The sequence below is a fragment of the Pristis pectinata genome, chromosome 25 (genome assembly GCF_009764475.1).
Source record: "Pristis pectinata isolate sPriPec2 chromosome 25, sPriPec2.1.pri, whole genome shotgun sequence".
Taxonomy (NCBI): Eukaryota; Metazoa; Chordata; class Chondrichthyes; order Rhinopristiformes; family Pristidae; genus Pristis; species Pristis pectinata.
In genome coordinates this window covers 30,136,030-30,163,591 of record NC_067429.1, presented here as the reverse complement: position 1 = coordinate 30,163,591, position 27,562 = coordinate 30,136,030, and the positions used below count along the sequence as shown (strand labels likewise).

The following is a 27,562-nucleotide window of genomic DNA, read 5'->3' as shown; positions in this document are numbered from 1 at the left end:
ATAGACAGAGTCCATGGAGGGGACGCTGGTTTCCGTGATGTGCTGGGCTGTGTCCACAACTCTCTGCAGTTTCTTGCAGTCCTGGGCAGAGTAGTTGCCATACCAAGCCGAGGTGCATCCAGATAGGATGCTTTCTATGGTGCATTGATAAAAATTGGTGAGTGTCAAGGCTGAAGGGAAGCCTCAGGTGGAATTGTAAACAGGGTGTCCAAGAGTGTTAATGGTGCCCAGTCAGGAGAACCCCTACACAAACTTCAGTGTAGGGGGCCTGATTGCACCAGGTCCCATGTTTTATACCCCACTTACAGCAATAACAAAGCAGGAGGGAGCTCCCTGATGCAACGTCCAAACAAGAGGCTCCAACCAGATCTCAGGAGAGGAACACACAGCACACAAATTCAATCTTGCTGCAACATTTATTTAATAACATAATATCACACAGAACAAAGTGCACAAGTAAGTTTTAAACCAACAGACACACATCTCCAGCTGAAACCATTCATGGAATGGTAATGGAACCCAATTTCTTCACAACCTACTCATACCCGCACTGCTCCTTCCTGCCATTAGATACTTAGTAGTGGACATACTGCCCGTGAAATCACACAGGCTACATTACCAGAGCAGAATGAGTTATAAATGCAAGGGTAAACTGTTGAAACCCTCTCGTTGCTAGTGTGTGTTCTCTGCTTCCAAAGCCAGGAATCTCACAAAAGTACCAGCCTTTTCTAAAACTGCATGAACAGGACAGTCAGAAGTGGCATGTAAACTTAAAAAGCCCAGAAAATGCAGAAATCACTCAGCTGGTCAGGGTGTGTGTGTGTGTGTGTGTGTGTGTGTGTGTGTGTGTGTGTGTGTGTGTGTGTGAGTGTGAGAGAGAGAGAGGTAGAGAGAGAGAGAGAGGTAGAGAGAGAGAGAGAGAAGGTGGTGAGGGATTTGGCCTTTCAATCCTAAGGCCCTTTAATGGCAGACCTGTGCTTGAAACAGTCTCTTTTCTCTACAGCTGCTGTTAGGCTGGCTCACAGTACCCTGTTTCAGATTGCTAGCACCCGTGTTATTTTTGTTTGTATTTATGCGTATGTGAATACTTCAGTGAGGTACCAGTTGTGTGGGAGAAATCTCCCTTCATGCTGTACCTGCTAACACTGCTCCAGCAAATCCATATTGGGTTAGATACCATCCCATCAAAAACCTTCAGAGCAAGACCAGCAGCAACATAAAACTCCCTCCACACTGTCCGCCAAATCCCAGGGTGGTTGCTTTGATTAAAATGGAGATGTGGGGAGAATTGGAGAGGGATTAATTCAATTTTGTTGTGAAGGTAAAAAAAAAGTGCTGTAGAGTGCTAGAATTGCTCTGCGGAGTGTCTTGGCAGCGCACTGCAGCCAGACCCAGCTCCCCCCGCCCTCGCAGTGGGTGGGATTTGTGGATCTCCAGCTGGGCTCTCTGCTCTCCCTGTAGAGACAGCAGCCTCTGGCCACTCCTTCATCAACCCAAAACCATAACCGTTCCTCTCTTCACAGATGCTGCCTGGCCTGATGAGTATCACCATCATTCCTTGCTTTCATTTTTGGACCTGGAGAATGTGCAAGAGTGGGAACCAAAAATTATGGAAACTAAATCCTGTTTTCCAGGCCAGATGGCTTCCCTCAATCCAGTGAACAGGGCCACCATTTCTCCAGGATTGGCTGAAGTCCTTAAATCTCCAGGAGATTATGGTAAACATCCCAGCAGAAAAAAATAACAGGGGCATTTACAAACTATGAAGACTTTTATAAAACATCGGAGATGGAGAACAATGGGCAGTTTTGCAATAGTCAACAGCTCAGGCAGGCACCTTGGTTGATGTGGACAAAGACCCCGTTTCTGTGCTCTATAAATCTATGACTCTACTCTTCTCACAAGTCACTCGAGAGGCAGCTTCGGCCTGGGAAGGCTGAGATGGCACAGATTTGTTTGATGACCAATGGCACAGATGGGATACTTGATGGCAGGAATCCTTGTGAAAATCAGCAGGAATATATCGGACTAGATCGGGATATGTCTCCAGTATTTTCAAAGCTCAGCAACAGAATGATATGTTGAATGACGTCCCTTATACAAAAGCAGTGGATCTGAGATTCACTGATGCAGCATGTGGGATCAGAGCCAGCCTCACATCGCTGAACACTTTCTACATATGTGGACCCCCATTTACATGGGCACGGAGTTGGCCAAACTTGTCCCTCTAAAGAAAATTAGCACAAACGCAAAAAATATGGAGCCACACACAATGTGTGCTTGAAATATGTGCACCAACTAATGCGGAAATCAAAATAAATACTGAGTAAAGTTGTGCCCAGAGGACAGCAGGCACAAGCAGATCTTCCTGCACCTGATGGCATTTGTCCCTCCCACCAGGAGATGCCCAACCTCCTCGGGACTGCTTCGCTGAAGTGTGAACAGCCTCAGTGCAGGCAGCAGGGGGCAAGGAAGGGTCTGGGAGGGAGAAGGGGGGAGGGAGGGGGTGAAAGAGGGGGGTGAAAGGGGGGGTAGAGAGGGAGGGGGTAGAGAGGGAGGGGGTAGAGGATCCATGGGGGGGGGGGATTTTATTGAAGAGTTGGCTTTAGGCTGGCGTCATCAGTATGAGGACTGGTCACATAACTGTTCATATGTCAGTGCAACGGGATACGCCGGAAGGGGAGACCTCGGGGATCGGCCGCGTCTCTAAGGGAACATCGGGCTGTGCGCGTTTCATCGGGCAGGAAGCCAGTGAACAGGGAGCTGGCAGGGACTGGGAGTCTTGTTTTGTTCACTCGGAGGTTGATTGGATCAAGGGTTGTGGTCCAGGAGCAGGGCACGATCTCTCACCCGTCCCTCAGCATGCTGTGCTGGGGGACAAGGACTCGATGAGCCTCCTGGCTCACGGGGGCTGCCCAGTCACCCCGGCTGAGGGAGTGGAGAAGGATATTTGATGTGCACCTCAGAGAGTGTCACTTACAACAGTCTTAAATCAGTGTGGTGTCTCTCACCACCTCAGGAGACCACAAGTTGCCTTGGATTTTGTAATTCTGTTAAGTTTCTTCGGGACCATATTCAAAGTCAACCCTTCCCTTGGGTACGAGGGTTAATGTGTCGCAGTGGTCAATGCTAGGGGGAGAAAGCTTAACACCGTTCCCCAGGCCTGACATCAAGGGCACTCCCCCCTCCTTTGCTACACGTCACCGGCTCAGTGGCATTGAAGGTGGCATAACATGTACCCACAGGGAGCTGAACGAGGGCTGGCAGCAGGGTGGATGAATGACCAAGGAGGACCTGGACGTGGTCAGAACAGAGGATCACTGCCCCATCCAGTGACCCAAACTGCAATCTAGTGGGGGACTAGACTACTTGGCATTTGGCAAGAAATTCATGTTGGAGACATTAACAGACGTGCTGCATTCTTCAGTTCCTTTCACACACACACACAGACACAGCAACACCACATTGTTATGTCTTTACTTCACGCTTTTGATTTGGACGTTGACCCTTCACTGTCTCCGCAGCGAGCTGGGACTTCCCCCTTCAGTCAGGGTTTTGAAGTGCAAGGACAGGGCTTCCTCCTCAGAGCTCACCGGCAGCTTCCATTCACTCCGGGTCAAGATGTAACCGACCAGTAACCCGAAGCAAACCAGCACCAGCCCCAGTGCATTCGCCAGGATTCCCTGGGGGTCAAACTTGGAGTATGTGTCTCTGCGAGGGAAAGAGTTAAACCAATCCTTAATCGTGGAAAACTGGGATGTGGGAAGAAAACTAGGATCAGTAATAGATGGGTGCTTGAAGGTTGCCATGGACTCAGTGGGCTGAAGGGCCTGTTTCCGTGCTGTATGACTCTACGATACTGTCCGGTAGAGTTGTTTACTTTGGTCATTCCATCCCAAGACCTCTTCCCGAGTCACCCCATCCCCAATCCCCGCCAACATACACTGTCTTCCTTCCCGTGAACAGTTAGAAGGCAAGCAGGATTATAATTCCCCAGTGACTGAACTGTCATTCCATCAAACTCACCATCCCAGCTCCAATACTTCTATAACTGATAACCTGGCAGAGAAAATAAAAAAAAATCTTCACAATAATGGAAATTCCAATCCCTACTTTAGTGTAGGAATGGTTGGTGTACAGGGTATTGACAGCCAGAACTACCCCATGGATATCCCAGTCCAATATCGAGTGAAGTGAGAGCCACACAAATCCCATGGATGAAAGAGTTAATGTGGGTTAGATCGTGCTGGCAGTCCGTTTCTAGGTGAAGTCATACCCATTGGGAAATTGGACCAGGCACATCCATACATTGCTCACACTGCCTGATACTTTCCGAGAGCAGATGAACACGCGAGGACATCGGTTTTCCTGCATCGCTCGCTCCCACCCCCACTGACGTAAATTGGAGCTCCAGGTTCACCAGGAGAAAACAAGGAATACATTACTCTGCAAACCCAAGTGAGACAAATGTGTTGATCAAATCCCACTTGTCAAAATATTCCCCCAATTATCTTGCATCCTCCTTTCTTGTCTTATGCCCTTCGGCACATCACGTTGGGATCTCTGCCTCACAGCTTGCTGGGAGCTGTGGCTGTGCAGCAGGGGACGTGACCGTGGTGGGCGTTCGTGGACCACGTGGAGAGGTGGGCAGTTGCTAACTATCCCTCTCCCTCCACGGCAGCCTGCCTGAAGCTGACACGGGGACGAGTCTGGCAAAGATGTGGCTGCGGTGATGCATCTCTGAAGACACTCAGGTCGCGGGTTAGCCCACCCTTCCGCGACTGAGCTTGGTGTCTCAAATCTCCCTTGGCTCAACTCCCTGACATTTTACAACAACAACTTGGCTCATCAAAAACAGGGGTTTCCATGTCTCTTCCACTGGCCGTGCCTGGGATAGGCCAAGTTTCAGGAGGAAATATTGACTTGCAGTAAAAGTAGGGTGGGGAGGCGGTGAAAAGGTGTAAGGGCAAATACCATCCTGAAAAAAGTCCAACAACTGAAACCTTCCACTAAAATTAAATAAGGCATACAAGCTGATCTAATCTAACCTACAAACCATTTAAAAACCACAGGAAAAGCAGCTCCAACTATGCATCGGCTGAGCGTGCAATTGCAGAGTTTCTGCAACTTCATTCACAGCTGGCTGGAGGCGCAATGTCCACGGATAGTCCACAGCCAGTCACGAGACCCAGTTCCTATTTTAAATTAAATCAAAATTTGATACGTATATTTTATACAAATAAGGAACTTAACATTTTCCAGATTCCACCTGCCTAACAGAAAAGTTTGCTCCTCCTCAGGTGAGGGAGAGAGGATTCAGGTAGCTCCAACTTGGGGCGAGGTTCGGGGCTCACAAGGACAGGACTAGGGAACGGGACAGCCCTCATCTGGGGACGTTGGTTGTCCCCTGATCTCCTATAGCCAGTTCAGGGAAGCGACCCCCCTGGGTTGAGGCAGACTTGATGTTCACCAGCATTGGGGAACTCGGGGTTAAATTCCTCCCCTCTGAAGGCGCCGGCCTCGAGGTGATTGTAACACTGAGCTAAGCCGAACCTGCGACCCCTACCTCATTTGGCCAACGTGCCTCAGCAACCTCCCCAGAGCCCCACTGACTCTTACCTGATGGAAGTCAGCAGCACCTCTGTGATCCCGGTCAGGCAAGTCCCGATAGACAAGATAAACAGCGCCAGTCCGAAGAACACGTGGTAGGGATAGTAGATCGTTCGCAGTGAGTAGGTCACGCCAGGAAACAGGAAGAACGCCAGCCCCATAACCCACTGTAAAAGGGTCAAGATATCTTTATTAGCCACATGTACATTGAAACACAGTGAAATGCATCTTTTGCGTCGAGTGTTCTGGGGGCAGCCCGCAAGTGTCGCCACGCTTCCGGCGCCAACATAGCACGCCCACAACTTTCTAACCCGTACGTCTCTGGAAAGTGGGAGGAAACCGGAGCACCCGGAGGAAACCCACGCAGACACGGGGAGAACGTACAAACTCCTTACAGACAGCGGCCAGAATTGAACCTGGGTCACTGGCGCTGTAATAGCGTTACGCTAACCGCTACACTACCGTGCCTGTCACTAAAAGATGTTTTATATTTTAACCTAACACTGACTTGTCACAAACAGCATGGTCTAAATAACTCCTCAAAACTGTATCAGAGTCAACCACTGAGGAAGCAGAAGTGGTTTCTGTTGTCTTCACCTGGTTGTTTTGAAGTTCCTGGTATCCCCACAACTATGTGCTTGTACTTGCACAACACATTATATGTGCATGAATCTCCGTCCTTTTTAGTATTCGCTCTGTTTTTTGATTTTATTTATTCATTGTCAGCAATGCCAGATCTTATGAGAAGGTGGGGTTGAGGCACTGAAGTCTTTCTGGTGAAGGTGCTCCCAAAGTGATCTTGGGATTTCCAAGATTTAGACCCAGAGATGAAGAAGGAACAGCGATGTAGTCTGGGTCCAGATGGTGTACGACTAGAATAGGAGCCTGTACATGGTGATATACCCACGCACTTGCTGCCCTTGCCTTCCCTGGTGATACAGCCATGGGTTTGGAAGGTGCTGTTGGAATAGCCTGTACAAGTAACTGCAGTGCATATTGACGGAAGTGCATACTGCAGCCATTCTGCACTAGCAGGGGAGGATACGAAAGTTTAGGATGGTTGCTGTGGTGCTAATCAGGCAGATTTCTTTGTTCTGGATAGTACTGAGTTTCTTGAGAGTTGCTGGAGCTACACTCATCCAGGCAAGCGTAGAGTATTCCTTCACAATCCTGAGTTGTGACTTGTGGATGGTGGGAAGTCCTTGGACTGCTCAATCACTCACTTACAACCTCTGACCCACTCTTGTAGACACAGTAGGTACGTCACTGGTCCGACTGAGTTTCTGATCAATGAAGACCCCACCCAAGATATTGACGGTGGGGGACTTGGTGAAAGTACTCCTACTGAATGTCAGGGGTAGGTGGTTAGACTCTCTCTAATGGAGCTGTCACCTTCTGGCACTATTACCTGCCACTTATCAGTACATGCCTGATCCAGTGACAGTGAAGGATCTGCAATATAATTATCCAAGTCAGGAAGGTGTGTGATGTTCCCATACTCCTGTCTCATGCAACATAGAACAGTACAGCACAATTCTATGATGTCTGTGCCAAACACCATGCCAAATTAAACTAAACCCCTTCTGCCTGCACATGATCCATATCCCTCCAGTTCCTGCATATTCATGTGTCTATCTAAAAGCCTCTGAAATGCCATTATCGTATCTGCTCCCACCACTACCCCTGGCACTGTGTAAAAACCTTGCCCCGCACATTTCCTTTAAACTTCCCCCCTCTCACTTTAAATGCATGTCCTCTTGTATTTGACATTTCTACCCCGGGAAAAAGATCTGTTTTGTCCTTTGAGGTGATAGAAGCTGAATTTGAGAGGAGCTGTGAAAGAGCACCTTGTTCATTGCTGCTGGGTATTATGTGGATCAGGCGCCGTACAGCACAAAATGCCTGGGCGGAGGAAGATCAGGTTGGAAAGAGAGCCAGTCAGCCACTTCATGTGTCTTGAGCTCCTTCGGAACAGTTAGAGCTGAACTCAATCAAGCAAATTAGTGCATCACACTCCTGAAGAGCCTTGCTGACGGAGCATGGAGTCATTCACTGCAGGAAACCCACCAGCTTCTGACCCACTGCTTTCGACGCAGTATTTCAGTACATCAGTACATGGTCGATTAATGTTTCACAAGACAAAGGAGCAGAAGTAGGCCATTTGGCCCATTGAGTCTGCTGCGCTACCTCACCATTAGCTAAACTATTCCCATCTAGCCCCAATTCCTGGCCTTTTCCCCATATCCCTCGATACCTTGACTAATTAGATACCTATCAATCTCCTCCTTAAACACCCCCAATGATCGGGCCTCCACAGCTGTAAGTGGCAAAGGATTCCATAGTTCCACGACCCCGACTAAAGAAATTTCTTCCCATTTCTAATCAATGGAGATGCCAGCACATGATGGTGTCGGGAGAGGCAAGAGTTGGAAATGGTATTGTATTTGAATGTCAAGGAAGGTGGTTGGAGTTGGTCATTGCAGCTCTCTCTTTGTGCACCCATTAGAATGGTGCAGGTGTGGTGTGGCTTTGGTCATTGGGCCACTACAACCAATCCTGACAGAGGCACAAGACCGCAAGAAAGGGGTGCCCTGGTCTGTGACCCAACTATACCTGTGGCAGGGGTGCATTTAGAGTGGGGAGTGAGGGGGGATGTTGGAAGTAGAAAGGTAGAAAGGTGTTATTGTGGGGAGAGATCAGAGGCCAATGGAACAGCCGGGGGAGGACGGATGTTGCCTAATTATTGGGCGATACTGCAACCAGCAGCAAAGATGGACTTTGGGGTTCAGGAAGGGTGGCAGTAGGGGGATTGTTGTTGTGCAGGACAAGGGCCCAGGGATGTGGTAACCAGTTACTGGCCTTCCAAGCCTGCTAGTTTGCTGACAGTTTTAAAGACACATTTTCCATGGAAGTCCCAGCACCAAGTGCCCTCAATGTGTAATGGCCCAACATGTGTGTGTGCATCACATCATGTGGTGTGCCTGCCCCATGGAGGCTAGTGTGATAGATGGTGCACATTCTGGGCTGAACCCAGCCTTCCAGTTACACCAACATCTTCTGAATGGAATAAACTATTTCAATCCCTGCAGGATTTTAGCCATATTAGACTTGAAAGTTCTTCTGCATTGACTTCACTCCATGTGGTCGCTTGGTACATCTCTGCAGCTCTCTGTGGGTGCTGGCCATGAGCAAGATTGGCTTCCTTTGCTGACGGTAAACTGTGCATTAGCATGTGACAGTCTGAGCACTATGTTGCCCCTACTAGTTCCGTCCAGATCCGAAGGTTGGGAGTGAATCCTGCTCGTCACCCACAACCCGATTCAGCCTAAACGGAGGAATCTTGGGGCTCAAGTCCATAGCTCTCTGAAAGTGCCCACACAAGTCGATAGGGCGGCAAAGGTAGCATACGGCATGCTTGCCTTTATCAGTCGAAGCATTGAGAGTTCAAGAGTCAGGAAGTTATTTGCAGCTTTATAAAACTCTGGTTAGGCCGCATCTGGAGTACTGCATTCGCTTTTGGTCTCCTCAATATAGAAAGGATGTGGAGGCTTTGGAGAGGGTGCAGAAGAGGCTTACCAGGATGCCACCTGGATTAGAGGGCATGAGCTATAAGGAGAGGTTGGACAAACTAGGGTTGTTTTCTCTGGAGCAGCGGAGAGGCTGAGGGGGGAGCTGATAGAGGTTTATAAGAGGCATAGATTGAGTAGGGAGCCGGTGTCTTTTTCCCAGGGTTGAAATATTTAATATGAGAGGGCATGCACTTAAGGTGAGAGGGGAAAAATTCAAAGGAGATGTGCAGGGCAAGTATTTTTTTTTACACAGAGAGTGGTGGGTGCCTGGAATGCGCTGCCAGGGGCGGTGGTGGAGTCAGATATGATAGAGGCATTTAAGAGGCCCTTAGATAGGCACATGAATGTGCAGAGAATGGAAGGATATGAACCATGTGCAGGCAGAAGGGATTAGATTAATTAGTTCAGCACAACATCATGGGCTGAAGGGCCTGTTCCTGTGATGCACTGTGCTATGCTCTACGTTCACCCTACAGTTACCACAGACCCTGACTGCAGCACCACAGCAACCTCAAAATTCTTCCACGCTGGAGCTGCTCAAACACTTGTTCAATGGCCTTATCGCATTCACGTTTAGATCTGGGCTCAAAGCATGTGTGCGCCTTAAAGCCCGCCATGCCCGTGTATGCCAATTGCTTTCACGTTCAGCATGTAAGGATGTTGAGGTGTGATCTGGAGGGTCAACCTCACCCACTAGACAGCCAATATCCATCATCAGTCTCTTCCCAGTAGAGCCATCCATTTCATGTAACTTGCAACCACAGTTTATAACCTCACATGACGGGTCTGCAGCTGTGCAGGATTGTATTAAAGTTCGACCTAATGCAATGCTTAAGGATTTCTCACTGTATACACTGCACTTCTTCCCTTTTACAAGAGGAACAAACCCTTATAAGCCTTCAACTACTTACACAGCTTTTCAGCACTCAATTTACAAGGACAGGTCTCGTATGAGGTAGACATTTCTAGCCGTGCGTCCACTTTAAAATAAAACTTATCGACATTTGCCCCACTGCCAATTTAACATGCCTTCTGAGACAGCAAAGACCGTCCAGGCCCATATCCCTCAATGCCGTTCCCTAACACGTCTACCAATGCAAGTCAAGGCATTTCCCCCTCAGCCTCGATCTCAAGCACTTCTGGAGGAGGGGTTCTTGATCTCGACAGGGATCTCCATTATGTTGGAGCACCCGGGGGTGACCATCCCAGAGGACAGGGTGGTCCAGTGAAGGGCACCTACCTGTAAGCAGAAGAGAATGATGATTGAGAGGCCACACCAGCTGTGAAGGCTGTACAGGTTGGGGACCTTTTTTGCTATATGCAAATCAAACACAGCAGCTATACCTGCAAGTGGGAAAACACAAAGAGTACCTGCAGTGTAACAGCAGTGAACAATCGCAGCCAATGTTCTAGTCATTCATCAAAACCACTGACCCCAGTCACCTGGTCAGGGGCAAACCACTGACCCAATCGCTGCTTGAAACCACTGACCGCAGTCACCCTTTGAAACCACTGACCCTAGTCCCAGTAAAGCTCCAGACCAGGTCAGCAATCATAACCTTCTGCCTGGTCTACCATCCAGCCACCTTTGAGTGCTTGGACAGAGGCCAGTTGCCATCTGGCACTGCCGATATTTGCCATCCCTCTTCATTGATCCCAATCACCCCTCAATATGAAGTGTCTGATTCAGGCCCATTAAAGATTCAGGCAGAGGGACCAAAAAAATTAAATCAGAAGCAAAATAGTTTGATATCATCTATAAAAAAGTCACTCATTTAGAAAACAGTCCCTCTTCCCAGTACATCTTCCCCCTCCTCCCCGCATCAGCCCCACTCCCTCATGTCTCCCTCACCTGCCCTGCACTGGCGTTTGCTCCCATTCTCATTGCATGCTACCGCAGACTCACCTACAATGACAACCACCAGTGCAATCAGATGGATGACTGCATGCAGCACCTTCAGTGTGGTTTTACCCTCGTTTCTGAGCGTTCTGTACACTAGGATTGCTGCAAGAGAGACTCTAGGTTAGCGGAAATGTTCAGAGGTTGTGAGGCATTGTGTTTGCGCCGTTGGTGACGTTCATGGTTTTTATTTGAGGAGAAGCTTCAAAGGGAGTCCTGAGTCTGGCCAATAGTCAAGCACTAATAAAGGGGATGTTGTTACCCTCAGTGTCCCCATTGGCAGGCACAGTAGTGTATAGGCAGGCACAGTAGCGTAGCGGTTGGCATAACGCTATTACAGCGCCAGTGACCAGAGTTCAATTCCGGCCGCTGTCTGTAAGGAGTTTGTACGTTCTCCCCGTGTCTGCGTGGGTTTCCTCCGGGTGCTCCAGTTTCCTCCCACATTCCAAAGACGTACGGGTTAGGAAGTCGTGGGCATGCTATGTTGGCGGCGGAAGCGTGGCGACACTTGCAGGCTGCCCCCAGAACACTACGCAGAAGATGCATTTCACTGTGTGTTTCGAAGTACATGTGACTAATAAAGATATCTTATCTCCACTGATGTGTCTAAGATACACTGTACGATACAGGACTCTTGGTAAAGTAGCAACATCAGAAAGGTGATAAAGCTCAGTTTTCCATTAGCCCGTATATTACCAATCAGAGCAGCATAGTGCTGCAGCTGGTGGAGCTTCTGCCTCATAGCTCCAGCGACCCAGGTTTAGTCCTGACGTCCAGTGCTGCCTGTGTGGATTCTGCATGTTCTCCCAGTGACTGTGGGCTTCCTCTGGGTGCTCCGGCTCCCCCTCCCCCACATGCCTAAGTTGTGTGCTGGTTGGTAGGTTAATTGACCACTGTAAATTTCCTCTGTTCTACACAGGTGAGTGGTGGGATCTGTGGGGAGTCGATGGAGATGTAGGGAGAGTGGTTGCAGGGAAAGTTGGTGCGGGAGTGGATCCTCTGCAAGCTGGCATGGACTCAATGGGCTGAATGACTTCTTTATATACGGTAAGGAAATACAGAAATAGCTTTTAGTAATTGTGTTGACTACAACATAGGAGCAAAAGCCTCTGTCTGATCCCAGTAATCTGGCAGGTGACCAGGGATTGAGATCCCAGTGGAAAGATCCCAGGGATGCTTTTACTGGGAACCCGTACTGTGCTCTGTGATTAGAGGCAGGGGTTGGTGAGAGAGGGCAGTCGTTTGCTCTGAGACGCGGTTTCAAAGAGAGGCCAGCTTCGATCAGCGAAGGGATGCTCTCAGCTCCCAAAGGGCCTATCGGCAAATTCTGCACAGCTCTGAAGAATGGATTTGCGATTCCATCAGGTCCCCGCTCCTGCTCCACAGTGAGTGAGTACTCAGCTGAGTGAGTGCCGAGCTGAGTGAGTGTCATGGTGAGTGAGTGCTCAGCTGAGTGAGTGCTCAGCTGAATGAGTGCTCAGCTGAATGAGTGCCATGGGGATTTGATTTATGTTTATCCTTGGGACATAAATGAGAAAGCACAATTATACTGATTGTATATCAAAATATTTTCCTTCTTCCAAGCATTTAAAATTGAATTCACCTAGCTTCAGGCTGTACGCTGATCTGATTTCCTATTTCTCATGTCTGGATACTGTTCACAGTCAGCAGACTAAACCATCTAATAGCTCATTTACCATTCGCAGATTGAATGAAAACCTCATTAAGAGCAACAGCCCCAAGGCAGTACCAGACCTGTGCTGGGTTCAGACACTTCACAGCAACAAACAAGTCCTGCCTGGGTTTATTCCTGGGCTCCAGGGTGGAGGCAGATGTGCGTCTCTTCTTATTGTAACGTAGACAGTGATCGTGGCAGATATCCAACCAGATGATTGGTGTCAGGTGTAGGTGAGCAGCTGGCTGTTAAACATACTCACAAAGTCTACTGATGGCTCATTTTCACTGCCTGATTGGACCTCGCTCAGCTCGTTGGGGTTACAGTAACATTTGCTTGCACTTATATAAAGAGCATTCTTAAAGTACTGAAATACTTACAGAAATGTTATCAGAGAGAAAAAAGGCACCAGGGAGATTGGAGGACAGATGATCAAAAGCTTGTTCAAAGACAGAGCACCACAAGGAGGGTAGAGAGATAGAGAGGACCGAGGGTTTGACAAGGGAATTCTGGAGTATAGAGCTAGTGGGGATTGGGAATTCTTAAAGACAGAATGTGTGGGGCGGAAGACGCGAGTCAGCAAGTGCAGCACTTGGGAACTGCCAGAAAGCTGGAATCCCACAAGATGCCGAAATTGTCTCACCCATTCAGCTCATTGCTTTTTGACCCCAGGGGGCTGCACGTACCGTAGCAGTAAGCATAACGGTTCAATTCTAGCCGCTGTCTGTAAGGAGTTTGTATAGAGTAGTTAAGAAAGCTTATGGGATGTTAGCTTTCATAAGTCGTGGGATCGAGTTTAAGAGCCGCAAGGTAATGATGCAGCTCTACAAAACTCTGGTTAGATCGAACTTGGAGTACTGTGTCCAGTTCTGGTCGCCTCATTATAGGAAGGATGTGGAGGTGTTGGAAAGGGTGCAGAGGAGATTTACCAGGATGCTGCCTGGATTAGAGAGTATGGATTATGAGGAGAGACTAAGGGAGCTAGGGCTTTACTCTTTGGAGATAAGGAGGATGAGGGGAGACATGATAGAGGTGTATAAAATATTGAGAGGAATAGATAGAGTGGACAGCCAGCGCCTCTTTCCCAGGGCACCAATGCTCAATACAAGAGGGCATGGCTTTAAAGTGATGGGTGGGAACTTCAAGGGAATATCAGAGGGAGGTTTTTCACCCAGAGAGTGGTTGGTGCATGGAATGCACTGCCTAGGGTAGTGGTGGAGGCAGATACGTTGGTCAAGTTCAAGAGATTGTTAGATAAGCATATGGAGGAATTTAAAATAGGGGGATATGTGGGAGGAAGGGGTTAGATAGCCTTAGGCGTGTTTTAAAGGTCGGCACAACATGGTGGGCCGAAGGGCCTGTATTGTGCTGATTTGTTCTATGGTGCTCCCCGTGTCTGTGTGGGTTTCCTCCGGGTGCTCCGGTTTCCTGCCACATTCCAAAGACGTACGGGTTAGGAAGTTGTGGGCGTGCTATGTTGGCGCCGGAAGAGTGGCGACACTTGCAGGCAGCCCCCAGCACATTCTCAGCAATGCAAAAAGATGCATTTCGCTGTGTGCTTCGATGTTTCTAATAAATAAATATCTACATAATCTTTGTTTTCTACTTTAACATTCCTTTTGCCTCCAACATCCGGTTTTGATTTCTACAACACCAGGAGGGCGAACTCAGGATTGGGGTTGTCTCCTTGGCAGTGTGACTGTATTGCATGGTTTATGACCATATTAGTGCTGTAAGTATTGACACAGCTCTGGGGATCCCTTGAAATGCCAACATGGTTCCCCAGCCCCACCCAACACCAAACGAGCTCTATCACTGGAATCAGGGGATTCCATGGTTGGGTAATAACGAGCAGACTATTGGATAAAGGTAAGCTGGTGGTGACATCAAGAAAGTGTGATGGCAAGACACACAGGCCTCAACATTGTCAGTGCTCCCACAAGGTACTGGTCATTGGTCATTGAACAAGGGTCCACAGGAGAGCTGGCAGAGAAATTAATGAAAGGGACCTGCTTGATGAGGTCCCTGTGCAGGCTGGGACCTATTCAGGGAGCCCCATGTAAATTATCCCAATGCAGTGCAAGTCCTGTAGATAGCTGAGAGTTCCCAACAGGAGAGACACCGTGGTATTTCACCCTGCAACATCCTGAGCAAGCACTGCCCGATGGATGGGGGTGCAATTTGTGAATGCTCCCTGAATTTCCAGAAACCATTGCAACGGCATACCACTCCATGGCAATGCGATTGAATTTGTAGGCCTCTGAATTTAATGGACAGTGAATGAATTCAAAATAGGGACAAAAGTTGAAAGGTTAAAATGGTTAATTAAGGTTAGCAGTTAAATCTTCCAGTGCACTTGGTTTCATGTGGACTGAAGATACAGGAGGGGGAAGGGGTAGGTGTAATAAAGTAAGTAGGAAGGGTGGTTGACAGAATAAATTTGTCAGAAAAATCAGAAAGTTATATCAATGTAGTGCAAATAACATAAAAGGGGACATAAAGTAAAGGTGGCAGTAGTTTATGGGTCTTCATAGTAACTATACAAAGACAGCTGAATAACGTATTAATTTAGAATTAAGACCAGCCCAAGTCAAATGTAATGCAATTAGTATTAGACCGGGCAAATTAAAATGGCAATCTGACTTGGAACACCAGCTCATAGAATGCTTGCATCTTATCAATCCACAAGACAGAAGAACAGTTGAGATTCTGTCTCGTTTGGTAGGACAGGGTTAACTGGTGATATTATGAAACATTTAGGGAGATAAGATTTCTTAATTAGTCACACGTACATTGAAGCACACAGCGAAATGCAAATTTTTGCATAGAGTGTTCTGGGGGCAGCCCGCAAGTGTCGCCACGCTTCCGGCGCCAACACAGCATGCGCGCAACTTCCTAACCCGTACGTCTTTGGAATGTGGCAGGAAACCGGAGCACCCGGAGGAAACCCACGCAGACACGGGGAGAACGTACAAACTCCTTACAGACAGTGGTCGGAATTGAACCCGGGTCGCTGGTGTTGTAGTAGCGTTACGCTAACCGCTACACTACTAAGGCTGGCACATTAGCCATATGCTGTCAGCCTTAGAGTTATTGGTCAGCATTGCTGGGGAAAACTATAGAGCTGGATGGGCTTGGAATGAGAGAAAGAGAGAGGAGAGAGAGGTTATGGGAAGAATAGTTTAAAACAATTATAATGGAAACAGTCTCAGTTTTTTTTAAATTTCTGTCAAAGTTGAGGTAAGATTCTTACTGTCTCTTGTCCTTTGTGAAGCGTCTGGCACACAAGAGGAACTTATCATATGTGATCAGAATATGGTATAACTTTAAGAGTTCAAGAATTAAGATCAATTGCATTGGTATGAGGAACAAGTTGACCAAGACAGACTTGGGAGTTGGATCAAGAGGTACGATGGTGGTAATGCTCAAAGAAATATTTCATAATTTTCAAAGAATACATCTTCTGTTGAGAAAACTCCAGGGGACAAACAATCCTGCCCTATAACAGCCACTTCCCTGTCTCCTACCAGCTCTGAGCTTTCCTGCAGACTCCACCTTAACCACTGACCTTGCCTGTCTGTTCTTGCTCTGACTCTGGGATTTGTACCATTTCAGACCCATCACCCAGCTCCTTCAATGTTTTAGACCCAGCTGACAGGACAGATTTCCTTCCCTTGTTTGGGTAATAACTAGCTATTGGCCCAGCTGTAGGAAGACAGAAACTGAAGCAATATTCGCAAATCTGAAACAAAACAAAACCTCAGCGAGTCAGGGAAATGTTTCAGGTTGATGACCATTTAACTAAAGGATCATCAAAGTAATGTGTTGATTCTGGTTCTCTCTCCATGGATACTGCCTGATCTGCTGAGGCATTGAGGGATAGAAATCTGATGACCTTATGGACCACCTGGGATCTGGGCCAAACCAGCGCATTCTCCAGCACCATAAGAATGTCCACCATGATCAGGGAATATGCAAACAACACATATAAACCTCTGGAAAACTTCCCTTCTTAACAGCCCTTTTATTCTCTCATCATGTCCTGTAATAGATGGGACCATCAGGGATGTATGGGAGCAACAGGCAAAGTGCCTGATGACAACCTGCCCCATTCAGAATCACTGAGAGCACCAATAATCTATTGTCAAGACTAGGGCCACATCCTTGTTCTCTACTATCCATCCGTGCAAGTCATCCAATTCACCAAGCCCTAACAAAGCCATTCCACACTTGCCACTGTTCACATTCTGCATCCCAAACCTACTTACACACTGCACCCTCAACTCGCAGCCTACATATTCACAGCAGCAAATGCCACACATAGTATTCTCCCAAAATATGTTTGATTTCTTCAGGCGGGTCCTTGAGAAGGTCAAAGGCAAATATAACTTAATAAATGAACTATATTAGATATTAAGTAGATGCCAAACAGAACATATCTGAGGAGAGTAAGCCAGCTGGCGTCCTGGGCAGCACTGTGGTGCATCTGGTAGAGACACGGCTTCACAGCTCCAGTGACCCCGGTTCAATCCTGACCTCGGCTGCTGCCTGTATTGAGTTTGCACATTATCTCTTTGACTGCATGCGTTTTCCTCGGGTGCTCCGGTTTCCTCCCACATCCCAAAGACCTGCGGGTCAGTAGGTTAATTGGCCGCTGTAAATTACCCCTAGTGTGTAGGTGAGGGGTAGAATCTGGGTGAAGTTGATGAGGAAAGTAAAAAGGGATTGGTGTAAAAAAGGTGGTTGATGGTCGGTGCAAACTCGATGGGCCAAAGTACCTCTCTACGACTCTGAGCTCTGGGTGGAGAGGGTACTGCCCCAGATCCCACAGGAGTCTGTCAGTGTGTTTTTAATAAATGTTCGGAGAAGCAACAGGACAGGAGTGTAGATCACATCTCACTGTTTCATTCAGTGATAAATTTGAGTTATGATGCAGGGAGATAATTGCCATTGTCATCCTTGTCAGAGTGACGGGCACTTTTCATCAGCTGCACAATCCTGCTTTGAACAAAGGCAGGATTGAAGCACAACATGAAGCACTTGAAGCATAACATGCAGAGGGAGAGAGTCTGGTACTCACCATCTCCATAGAGGAAGACCATTCCAAGCACCATGCACAGAGGGTGGACGTTGAACTGGTGAGGAGTTCTATCCCATGCAAAGCCTCCATGATAGTGACCCAGCCACACACCTGTCATGATCACTGAAGCCAGCCCAAGGATCTGGCTTCCAGCCACCAACCAACGCAGTCGGCCTATATGGCATCCTTCCACCGAGTTGGTTTCCATTGCAAGATGGAGGCTTCTCGTGTCCACAGGCCTGTGGAAGAAATCATTACTGACCAAGCTGATTGAATGTTCAAAGTGGTAACAGGAAGGGTTAATGAGGCAGTGCATTTGATATAGCCAACAAGGCTTTTGGCAAGGTGCCACATGGCAGGCTGGACAAACAGATAAAAGGCCAGGGATCCAAGGAAGAGGGGCAAATCAGATCCAAAATCAATGCAGTGGCAGGAAGCAAAGGGTGCTTTTGTGACTGGAAAGGTGCGACCGGTGAGGTTCCACAGGGCTCAGTACCTGGGTCCTTTGCTGTTTGCAACATATGTTGGACTTAAATGTAGGGAAAAGGGTAAAGAAGTTTGCAGATGATACAAAAATTGGCCATGTGGTTGGCAATGAGGAGGAAAGCTTTGGATATAGATGGTCGGGTCAATTGGGCAGAAAGATGGGAAATGGGAGTTAATCCAGAGAAAATTGATGTATTTGGGGATGTACAAGAAAGCAAGGGAATGTGCAATAAATGGGAAATATTGAATGGGTATGGAGGAAAGAGGGATGTCGGAGTGTCCATCCACAGATCCACAAAGGTAGCAGGACAGGGTAATAAAGTAGTTAAAAAAGCACGTGGGCTGCTTTTCTTTTTAGGTGAGGCACAGGGTATGAGGACAAGGTGTTTAGACTGTAACACTAGTGAGGCCACAGCCTGAGCACGGCGTACGGCTCGGGTCACATGACTGCACTGAAGCCGCCGCAGGGACCACTCATCAGGAGCAAAACACAGCAGGTGGTGAAAATCTGAAATAAAAACAAAATGCTGAAAGCTCTCAGCAGGTCAGGCAGCATCTATGAGGAGAGAAACAAACTTAACATTTCAGGTTGAGAACCCTCCATCAGAAGTGAAAAAGCAGGAAAATAATTATGGTTTAAATTGCAGAAAAGGGAGGATGGCGAGAACAAAGGGAAGTCTGTGATGGGGTGGTGAAGGTTTTACACATCCCTTTGTGTTCTCTCTCTCTATCCACCCTCACTAATCAATCAGACAGCTCTGTAAACAGTGAATCATCTTGGCAACCTTTGCCTCTGTCACAAATATTGCCTGTCTTATCCATCCCTCTCCCACCGTCTCTGCAAATTTCAGACAAACCCATTTCCCCACCTGCCCAGTTCTGAAACATTAACTGTTTCTCTTTCCACAGATGCTGCCTGACGTTCTGAGTCTCCTCTCAGTATCTTCCTTGTCAAGTCCCCACAGACTTTTACATGTTTAAATAAGATCACCCGTCATTCTGCTGAACTCCAATGAGCATATAGGCCCAAGCTGCTTAACTGACGTCAACCACTTCCTCCGAGGCTTCAACCTAGTGAAACTGCTCTGCACTCCCCCAATGCAAATATCTCCCTTCTGAGCAAAGGAGACCGACACTGTATGTAGAACAGGCCATCCCTGCGTTATGGCTATTTGGGTTCTGGAAATTTGGCCTTATAGAATTCACAAATCACTTCCCAAAACTTTCAGATACAGAATAAAATTCGCTCTCACGGAATCTGTGTGAAAAAAAGTAAACAAATCAATTAAATTCTTTTCTCAACTTGGGTTTCTTAACACATGTACAGGTGACATAGCTTCACCTTACGGAAAATCGCAAATGGATGGGAATGCACCCACCCCCACCCCATAACGTGGGGGTCACCTGTACTCCAGGTGTGGTCTCCCCAAGGCTCTGTACAGTTAAGGCAAGACCTCCCACACTTATGCTCCAGTCTCTTTGCAATAAAGGCCAACATTCCAAGTTTGCCTTCCAAATTACTGGCTACATGTGCATGTACGTGTAGTCTTGGAGCCCTGCAAAGCAGTGTTCTGTAGTCTCTCCATTTAAGCAATATTCTGCTCTTCTGTTCTTCCAACCAAAGCGGATAATCTCACATTTCCCCACGTTAGGCTCCTTCTGCCAATATTTCCCATGTATTCAAACCAATGTATATGTCCCTTTGCAAACTCACAAATTTGGTACAGTACATGTGATGCCTTTAACATAGATTTGTTGTAGTTGAAGTTCTGGGATTGTGGCACCCCACTGGTTACAACTTGCCAACCTGAAAATGGATCTATTCGTCCTCACACTTTTTTTGTTAGTCAGTCCTCGATCTGTGCTGACATATTAGTGCAAGTGCTATGAGCTCCGACTTCATGCAGTAACTTTGCATGTGGTACTTAATCAAATGCCTTTCGGAAATCTATATCCACCACACCTCCAGATCCATTTTGTATGCGCTCTGTGTGTTATGTCCTCAGTGAACTCTAACAAGTTAGTCAAGCACAACTTATATTTCATATAACCACATTCACCCTGTTGGACCATCTTCTGATTTTTTAAAAACATCCATCTACTTTAATAGTGGATTCCTGCACTTTCCCGATGATCGATGTTCGGCTATCCGGCCAATCAGCTTCCAAATTTGTCTCCCCCTTTCTTGAACAGGAGTGTTACATTCATAGTTTTCCGATCAGCTGGGATGTTTGCCAGATATTAGGGAATTTTGGTCAATTACAACCATTGCATTGACTGTCTATGCAGCCACATTTCCCAACACCCTCGGAGGCAGACCAATGCCAGCGAACTGGTCGGCCTTTAGCTCACTACTTTGTTCGTACCTTTTCTCTTGTAGTGATTGTGTTAAGTTCTTCACTCCTTTTTATGTTGTCCCCAGATTCTCCTCTATTATTGGGATGTTTTAGTGTTTTCTAAGACTGATACAAGATGTTTGTCCACAGCCTCTGCCAATTCCCTATTTCCAATTATTAATTCCTCAGTATCCTTCTCTACAGGAGTGACCTATGCTCTGGTAACATTCTTCCCTTTTATATACAAGTAGAAGATCATATTGTCTGGTTTCACATTCCTTACTATATTATTCTCGTAATTGATTTTTATCCTCTATTTTCTAAGTCATCCTTTGGTTAGTTCCTAAAATTTCCCATTCTCCTGGCTCACCACTAATCTTTGCAATGTTGTATACCACCCTGAGATTCCAATAGTTAGCCCTGGGAGTATTTAATTGTCAAACAATATCACTATGCTCTCTTTCTTGACGTTTCTGGCAGCTCTCCCAGTTAATTATCAATTCAAGTAATCATCACCAGTTCAATTTAGTTATCATTTGGAAAAGGAAGGAACCATCAGCAGCAAAGCTCTTGCGGAAAGTAGTTTGGAGATTTGAGTGGACATAGTTGTACTCGATCCCATTTAGATAAAATTGACAGTGAAGGGGATATCACTGAGATGATCCAGCAGTCAGAGAATTGGGAGAGGGCAGGTGCCCCTGTTGGCTGTCATACAGGAGCAATGGAGTCTATTGTTAATTATTGAAGTACAGTTCCTGGCACCCCAGAGTTAGCAGAAATTAAGCTGTACTCACTGTTAAACTGAAATATTTACGGAGGGGTTACTGTAATCACCTGCATTCTCATGGAAAAGCGTGGGAAGGAGGGATACAATATTCCAGCAAAATGTGCAAACGTACAAGCCTTGGGAGGGGGAGCACATGAACTTAACCACAGGAGAACAATCCTTTTGGTTAGGTGAGAGAAATCTGAAATGCCAGGCAGAAGACTGCTGACGGTCACCCTCAGTGTCCCCCTTTCCTGCCCCCCAATCCACACAGAGTCCTCAATCTCAGAGATCAACACACCCCCACAAACCATCCCTCAAGTGCCCAATTCCTCCACCCGCCCAGGTCTCCAGTCTCAGAGACCCAACCCTTGGAGCGCCCAGCCTTGGGTTCCTCTTCCCCAGAATTCCCGTGTTCAAATTTCCTTGCTCTCAGAATCCAAGTGTTCGGTTTCCCTGATCTGCCCCTGGCCTTGGAATATTTGCCTGTGAATTTATGGGCTCCCTACCTTCAGCTTCATCCTCTCTTGGTTGCTCTCCTGTTTCTCGGAATCTCTTGCCCATATGGGTACCATCCCTACAGACCTACTGAGCTCCCCAGAGCCCTGAGCATTATCAGGATAAGGAAACATGTCCTGGCATCACCAGTTGTAAGCATTACCAGACCGACCTCCAGAAACGGCCCCTGCTTGATACGGCTCATGCACAGACAGTGAGGAGAGTGCACTGCTTTGATATGTAGAAAGCAACATCTGATGCACAAAAAGCTGCTCATTGAGCCCTGAACCCACAACTCTCTGTCTTGGAGAAGTGATATCATTGGCTCCAGACTGAGACTGCTCAAAATTTCCATCTGCTCTCACTTTCTCCATCTTGGACCCGAGCTTTGCTCAACTTCCCTCTCTCCACCTCAGTGGCCAATGTCCGTTATAAGCTGACGGACTCCCACGGCTATCTCTACACCTCCTCCCACTCTTGTCCCTGTAAGGACTGCATTCCATTCTCCCAGTCTGTTGCATCAGGACACCACCTTCTGATCATTACCCTCTTCCCAAAGCCGTGGTTTCCCTTCCACCATAGTTGACAGGGCTCTCAACCACATCGGTCCCATTCCCCACACCTCTACTCACTTGCCTCTCCCTCCCATCCAGAGCAAGGTTCCCCTTATCCTCTGCATTCAATAGCTCTTCCAAAATTTCTCAGCTCCAACCTGATGTCACCACCAGACCATCTCCCAATCCACCCCACTTCAGAATCTCAGAAGGGAGTGTTTCTTCTGCCACCCACTTGGTTCGCTTTTCAAACTCCATTGATACCCTATCACCTTCTCACAGCACCTTCCCAAGACCCAACACCCCCTCCCTCCCCATCACCCAGGGCCCAAACACTTCACCCAGGTGAAGCACTTCTTCCAAACAAGTGGACTACAGTGGGTGCTGACAATATATCCCCTCTGCTGTGGAGAAACCAACTGCAGACTGAGCGAGCACTTGGCAGAGCAACTGTGTTCAGTCAAGTCACTTCAGTTCTCCACCCCGCTGACTAGGGAGCAAGAAAAATGACATAGCGACACAAGAGACTGTCTTGATCCATCCAAAACATCGACAGTTCCTTTCCCCACCACAGATGCTGCTCGACCCGCCGAGAATCTTCCGGCAGATTGTCTATTGCTCAAGAAAATTTGTATAACTCTGCCAAAGAGCTGACTCGGGCACAATGGGCCGATTGGCCTCAGAGGGTTTTTTGCATTCGGCTTTACATTCTTTGAACCTACCGTGGCTTTGCACTTTTTGACTCTGGAGCAGGAAGCCCGGGAACACTCGAACAACTGCAGGCAAAAGTGGAGACGGGCTCCGCCAGCAAGTCAGCCCGTGCGGGCGGGTCAGACCGTCGGCAGCAGGTTCAGATACGCCGCAGTCAAGCCTCACAGCTGCGAACAGAAAGTAAACAGACGTGTGGAAGCAACACACAGTGAGTGACCTTTGTGCCACATTCGGGCGTGTTCCAAAAATTAATCTGAACGTGCCACATGAACAGCACAGATCCTCCGTGCAAGGTATCATTGAGAAAGCATGCACTGTTTTCTCAAGGAGATCCGGTTGCAAAGTCCTGGAGACTCGCACCGACCCAGGTTGTGACAACGCCTCCACTCTGAATGCAGCACTAACCTGTTCCGGAGAACAGCTTCCAGACCGACTCGCCCCTGCTGCCGGCCAACCGCTGGATGTCACACCCCAATGTCAGCACAAGGTCTACCGAGCTGTTGTTGCTGCCCAGAGGAGGGGATCCTGAGGGGGGAAAGAGCCCTGCTGGAGCTGGTCCTCAGAGCCCGGCCGTGCAAACGAGCGCTCACTTATGAAACAGCAAGACGCAGAGTTTGCCAAACCTCCTTTATGTAAATCAGCGCTATCTGCCCAACCTAATAGTGTTGAACTGAACAAGGAAGTGTATCAGCTGGCTGGTCACAGCCTCTGGGCCCTGTGGTTGTCATGGTGAGGCAGAAGGCAGACTCAGAAGGATGTTAGTGTTTTCTGCCTCTGCTGATTTCACCGAGGAACTGAGTCATACCTTTCAAATTACAGTTAAAATTGACAACCCGAACCCCACCTCAGCAACGAAACACTAGGGACCACTTTATGCACTGCAATGGACTTGTCTCTCATCGTGTTTTATTTTTGCACTAGTGTCTTGTTTCCACACTTATTTTCTCCTCACTGTCTTGTATATGTTTGGTGTGTTGGCGGAACCTAACAGGTTTATTATTATTGTCACATTACTGAGATAGTGAAAAACTTTGTTTCGCACGCTATCCATACCCAGCATTTCAAAACATAAGCACAAGGAGGTAAAACAAAGGGAAAAACAAAAAGAGTGCAGAATATAGTTTGAAAAACACGGTGATGCTGGAGGAACTCAGCAGGCCGGGCAGCATCCGTGGAGAAAAGCAGGCGGTCAACGTTTCGGGTCAGGACCCTTCTTCAGGACTGAAGATAGGAAAAGGGGAAGCCCGATATTTAGGAGGGAAAAGCAGAGCAGTGATAGGTGGACAAAAGAGGGGAGGCGGGGTGGGCACAGGGTGGTGATAGGTCGATGCGGGTAAGAGATAGTGATGGGCAGGTGCGGGGGAGGAGGGGAGAGCAGATCCACCGGGGGATGGTCAAAGGTAAGGAGAGAAAGGGGAAGAAAGGTAGAAAAAGAGGCGAGGAAAGGGAAGAAGAGAAGCCTGGTGGGGGTGGGGGTGGTGGGGGGGAAGTGAGGTGGGGATGGTGGGGGGGAAGTGATGTGGGGGTGGTGGGGATGGTGGGGATGGTGGGGGGGGAAGTGAGGTGGGGATTACTTAAAGTGGGAGAATTCAGTGTTCATGCCGTTAGGCTACAAGGTTCCAAGACAGAAAACGAGGTGTTGTTCCTCCAGTATGCACTTGGAATTCTCCTGGCAGTGGAGTCGTCGGTCAGTCCTCAGCCTCCTCCACTGTCAGAAGAATTTCCAAACTGCATCACCTCACAATTTTCTGTATTGAAATCCATTTGCCACTCCTCGGTCCACTTCCCCAACTATTCAAGATCACCCTGTAATCTACGATAACTTTCTTCAATTCATTTATATAAATAACGAATAACAAGGATCCCAACACCGACCCCTGCGGCACACCACTACTCACCGGCCTCCATTCCGAGAAACAGCCTTCAGCCACCACCATCTGCTTCCTACCTCTGAGCCAATTTTGAATCCACCTAACCAGCTCTCCCTGGATTCCATGGGACCCAATCTTCCAGACCAGCCCACCATGCAGGACCTTGTCGAAGGCCTTGCAAAAAGTCTAAATTTCAACTGCTGTTCTCAGAGAGACTGGCCTCAGTGTTCCCAGTGCTGAGGCTGTTTACACAGCACAGCCTGCCTTCCCTGGTTAAGCCCAAGTTAATTCCCATTTCCCAGAGTCATACAGCACGGAAACAGGCTCTTTGGCCCAACAACTCTATGCTGACCATCAAACACCCACTTACAGTAATCCCTTTTTTTTAGCAAAAGCAAACTGCTGGAGGAACTCTGTGGGTCAGGCAGCATCTGTGGGGGGGGGGGGGGGGAGGGGGGGGATAGTTGACGCTTCGGGTCGAGACCCTGCATCAGGAGTGAGCGGGTAGAAGGGAGATGACCAGTATAAAGAGGTGTGCGTGTGGGGTGAAATGGTGGAGGTAGATACTGAGGCCGGGAGGTGATAAGTGGAGACAATAAAGGGGCTGCAGATTCTGGAATTTTATAAATAGGGAAGGTGATAGGTGGAACCAGGTAGGGGAGGGATGAAGGGCAGATAGAACCAGTGGGAGGGGGTGTAGGACAACTCGTGGGTGACGAGGAGATGGCTCCAGGCAGTGGAGGGGAAAAACTGGTTCCCCTCTGCCCTTCACCCACACACTCAGCACACTGGGTCTCCTGTCCCAGTGGTCTTCAAGCTTCTTCATGCTGCGCCCCCCACCCCCCCCCCCCGAACGTGTCTTTGTTAGATGGCGGACTCCCAAAGCCCACAAAATCAAACAATCGATAATTCATGCATACAACACTTAAATTACTGCACATAGGCCCTGTTGAAATAGTGACTATTTCAATCACCGATAATTACCAGCGGTGCCTTTCAGCGTTCAGTTCAATGTGAAGGTTGTGCCTGTTTTGCACTGCAGAGTTTGTCCAAATGTGGTGGTACGTGCGGCAAACACACGCGTACGTCATCCTCAATATTCAGTCTTGATCTGTATTTGGTTTTCATGGCAGTGACTGCAGAAAATGCTATTTCGCACAAGTAAGTGGTTGCAAATGGTAACAGAACATTAACGGCTTTGCCGGACAGCAGTGGATACTCCTGGGAACATGCTATCCAGAATGACAACAGTGATATTCAGTTGAACTGCAAGCGCAAAGTCCTGTCCAATGACAGTTCAGCCAATTCTTCTTGTTCACGTCCAATTAAATCAGTAAGCATGCATTCAAATGGATTTCGAATCCAATCAAACATGCTCGTGTCGTCGTCGCCGAAATACTCATGGAAATAATGTGACAGCTGTTGAATATGGTTCAAAACGGTGCTCGCAATGGCCTCTGTCTTAGTCTCGTTCACTGTCAGAAAGTCAACCAGCAACGGAAACATATCATAGACTCCTTGCTCGCGTCTTCCCTTCCAGATACGGAGTTTTTTCTGGAAGGCATTGATTTTGTCATGCGTTTTCAGAACATTTGAGCCAGGTCCTTGCAACGATAGATTTAGGCTGTTCAAAATGTTGAAAATGTTTGCAAGGTAAGCTAATCTGGCAACCCACGTCTCATCTGTCAAGAACTGTACCAATGATCCGTTATGCTCATTTAGAAAAATGAGCAGTTCATCTTGCAATTCATATACATGCTGCACAACATGGCCTTGTGACAGCCATCTGACCTCTGTACGTAGCAACAAATGCTATGTACAGAACAATTTCACAGCATACTTTTTCAAACAAATGACGATTGAGCGGCCTGGCTTTGATAAAGTTAATGATTTTAATGCACGTGGAAAACACATCCACAAGGATTTTCATCCATATCCTTTGCAGCCAAAGCCTCACGGTGAATCATTCAGTGGGTTGCTGCTACATGTGGAGCTACTTCTTTCACTCGTGCGACTAGACCTGACTTCCGTCCCATCATTGCGGCAGCACCATCCGTGCATACTCCAATACACTGTGTCCATGCCAATGCCAATTGTACAAAAGTGTCAAGCACACAGAAAAGTTCTTCACCAGTTGTACACCTTAAGAGTGCCTTGCAAAACAAAAAGTCTTCCAAAGCCTCTCCTTCCCAGCAATAATCGAATGTAAACCAACAACTGCGCAGCACTGGCAACATCAGTACTTTCATCGAGCCTGAATTGCAAATCTGACTGCTGAAGATGTGCTATCAGCTGGCTCTGTATATCTCCCGCCATATCGCCAATTCTTCTGCTTACTGTGTTATCAGACAGTGGAATGGCTTTCAGTTTTTGACTGAATTCTTTTCCCAGTACAACTTCGCACATATCTACTGCTGCAGGCAGTATAAGCTCTTGTCCAATTGTGAGAGGCTTTCTGGAATGTGCTATTCGTAATGCTACCAAATATGATGCGCGAAGAGCCTTC

At 47.7% G+C, this 27,562-nt stretch overlaps 1 protein-coding gene across 2 annotated transcripts; it reads right to left on the bottom strand.

Annotated features, from left to right (window-relative positions):
• Nucleotides 1-397: 397 nt before the first annotated feature.
• On the bottom strand, nt 398-23,798 carry LOC127582969 (transmembrane ascorbate-dependent reductase CYB561). 2 transcript variants are annotated; one of them, XM_052038630.1, is made up of 7 exons: nt 23,591-23,798; nt 23,197-23,352; nt 17,835-18,073; nt 11,086-11,184; nt 10,420-10,523; nt 5,620-5,777; nt 398-3,711 (listed from the first exon to the last, which is right to left on the bottom strand). In XM_052038630.1, the coding sequence occupies exons 3-7, from the start codon at nt 18,040-18,042 to the stop codon at nt 3,510-3,512; spliced, it is 771 nt and encodes a 256-aa protein (XP_051894590.1). In that variant the 5' UTR covers nt 18,043-18,073; nt 23,197-23,352; nt 23,591-23,798; the 3' UTR covers nt 398-3,509. The 2 variants fall into 2 exon arrangements, with proteins under 2 accessions (XP_051894590.1, XP_051894589.1); XM_052038629.1 differs by having other exon boundaries at nt 1,324-3,711; nt 11,032-11,184.
• Between the last annotated feature and the right edge of the window lie 3,764 nt (nt 23,799-27,562).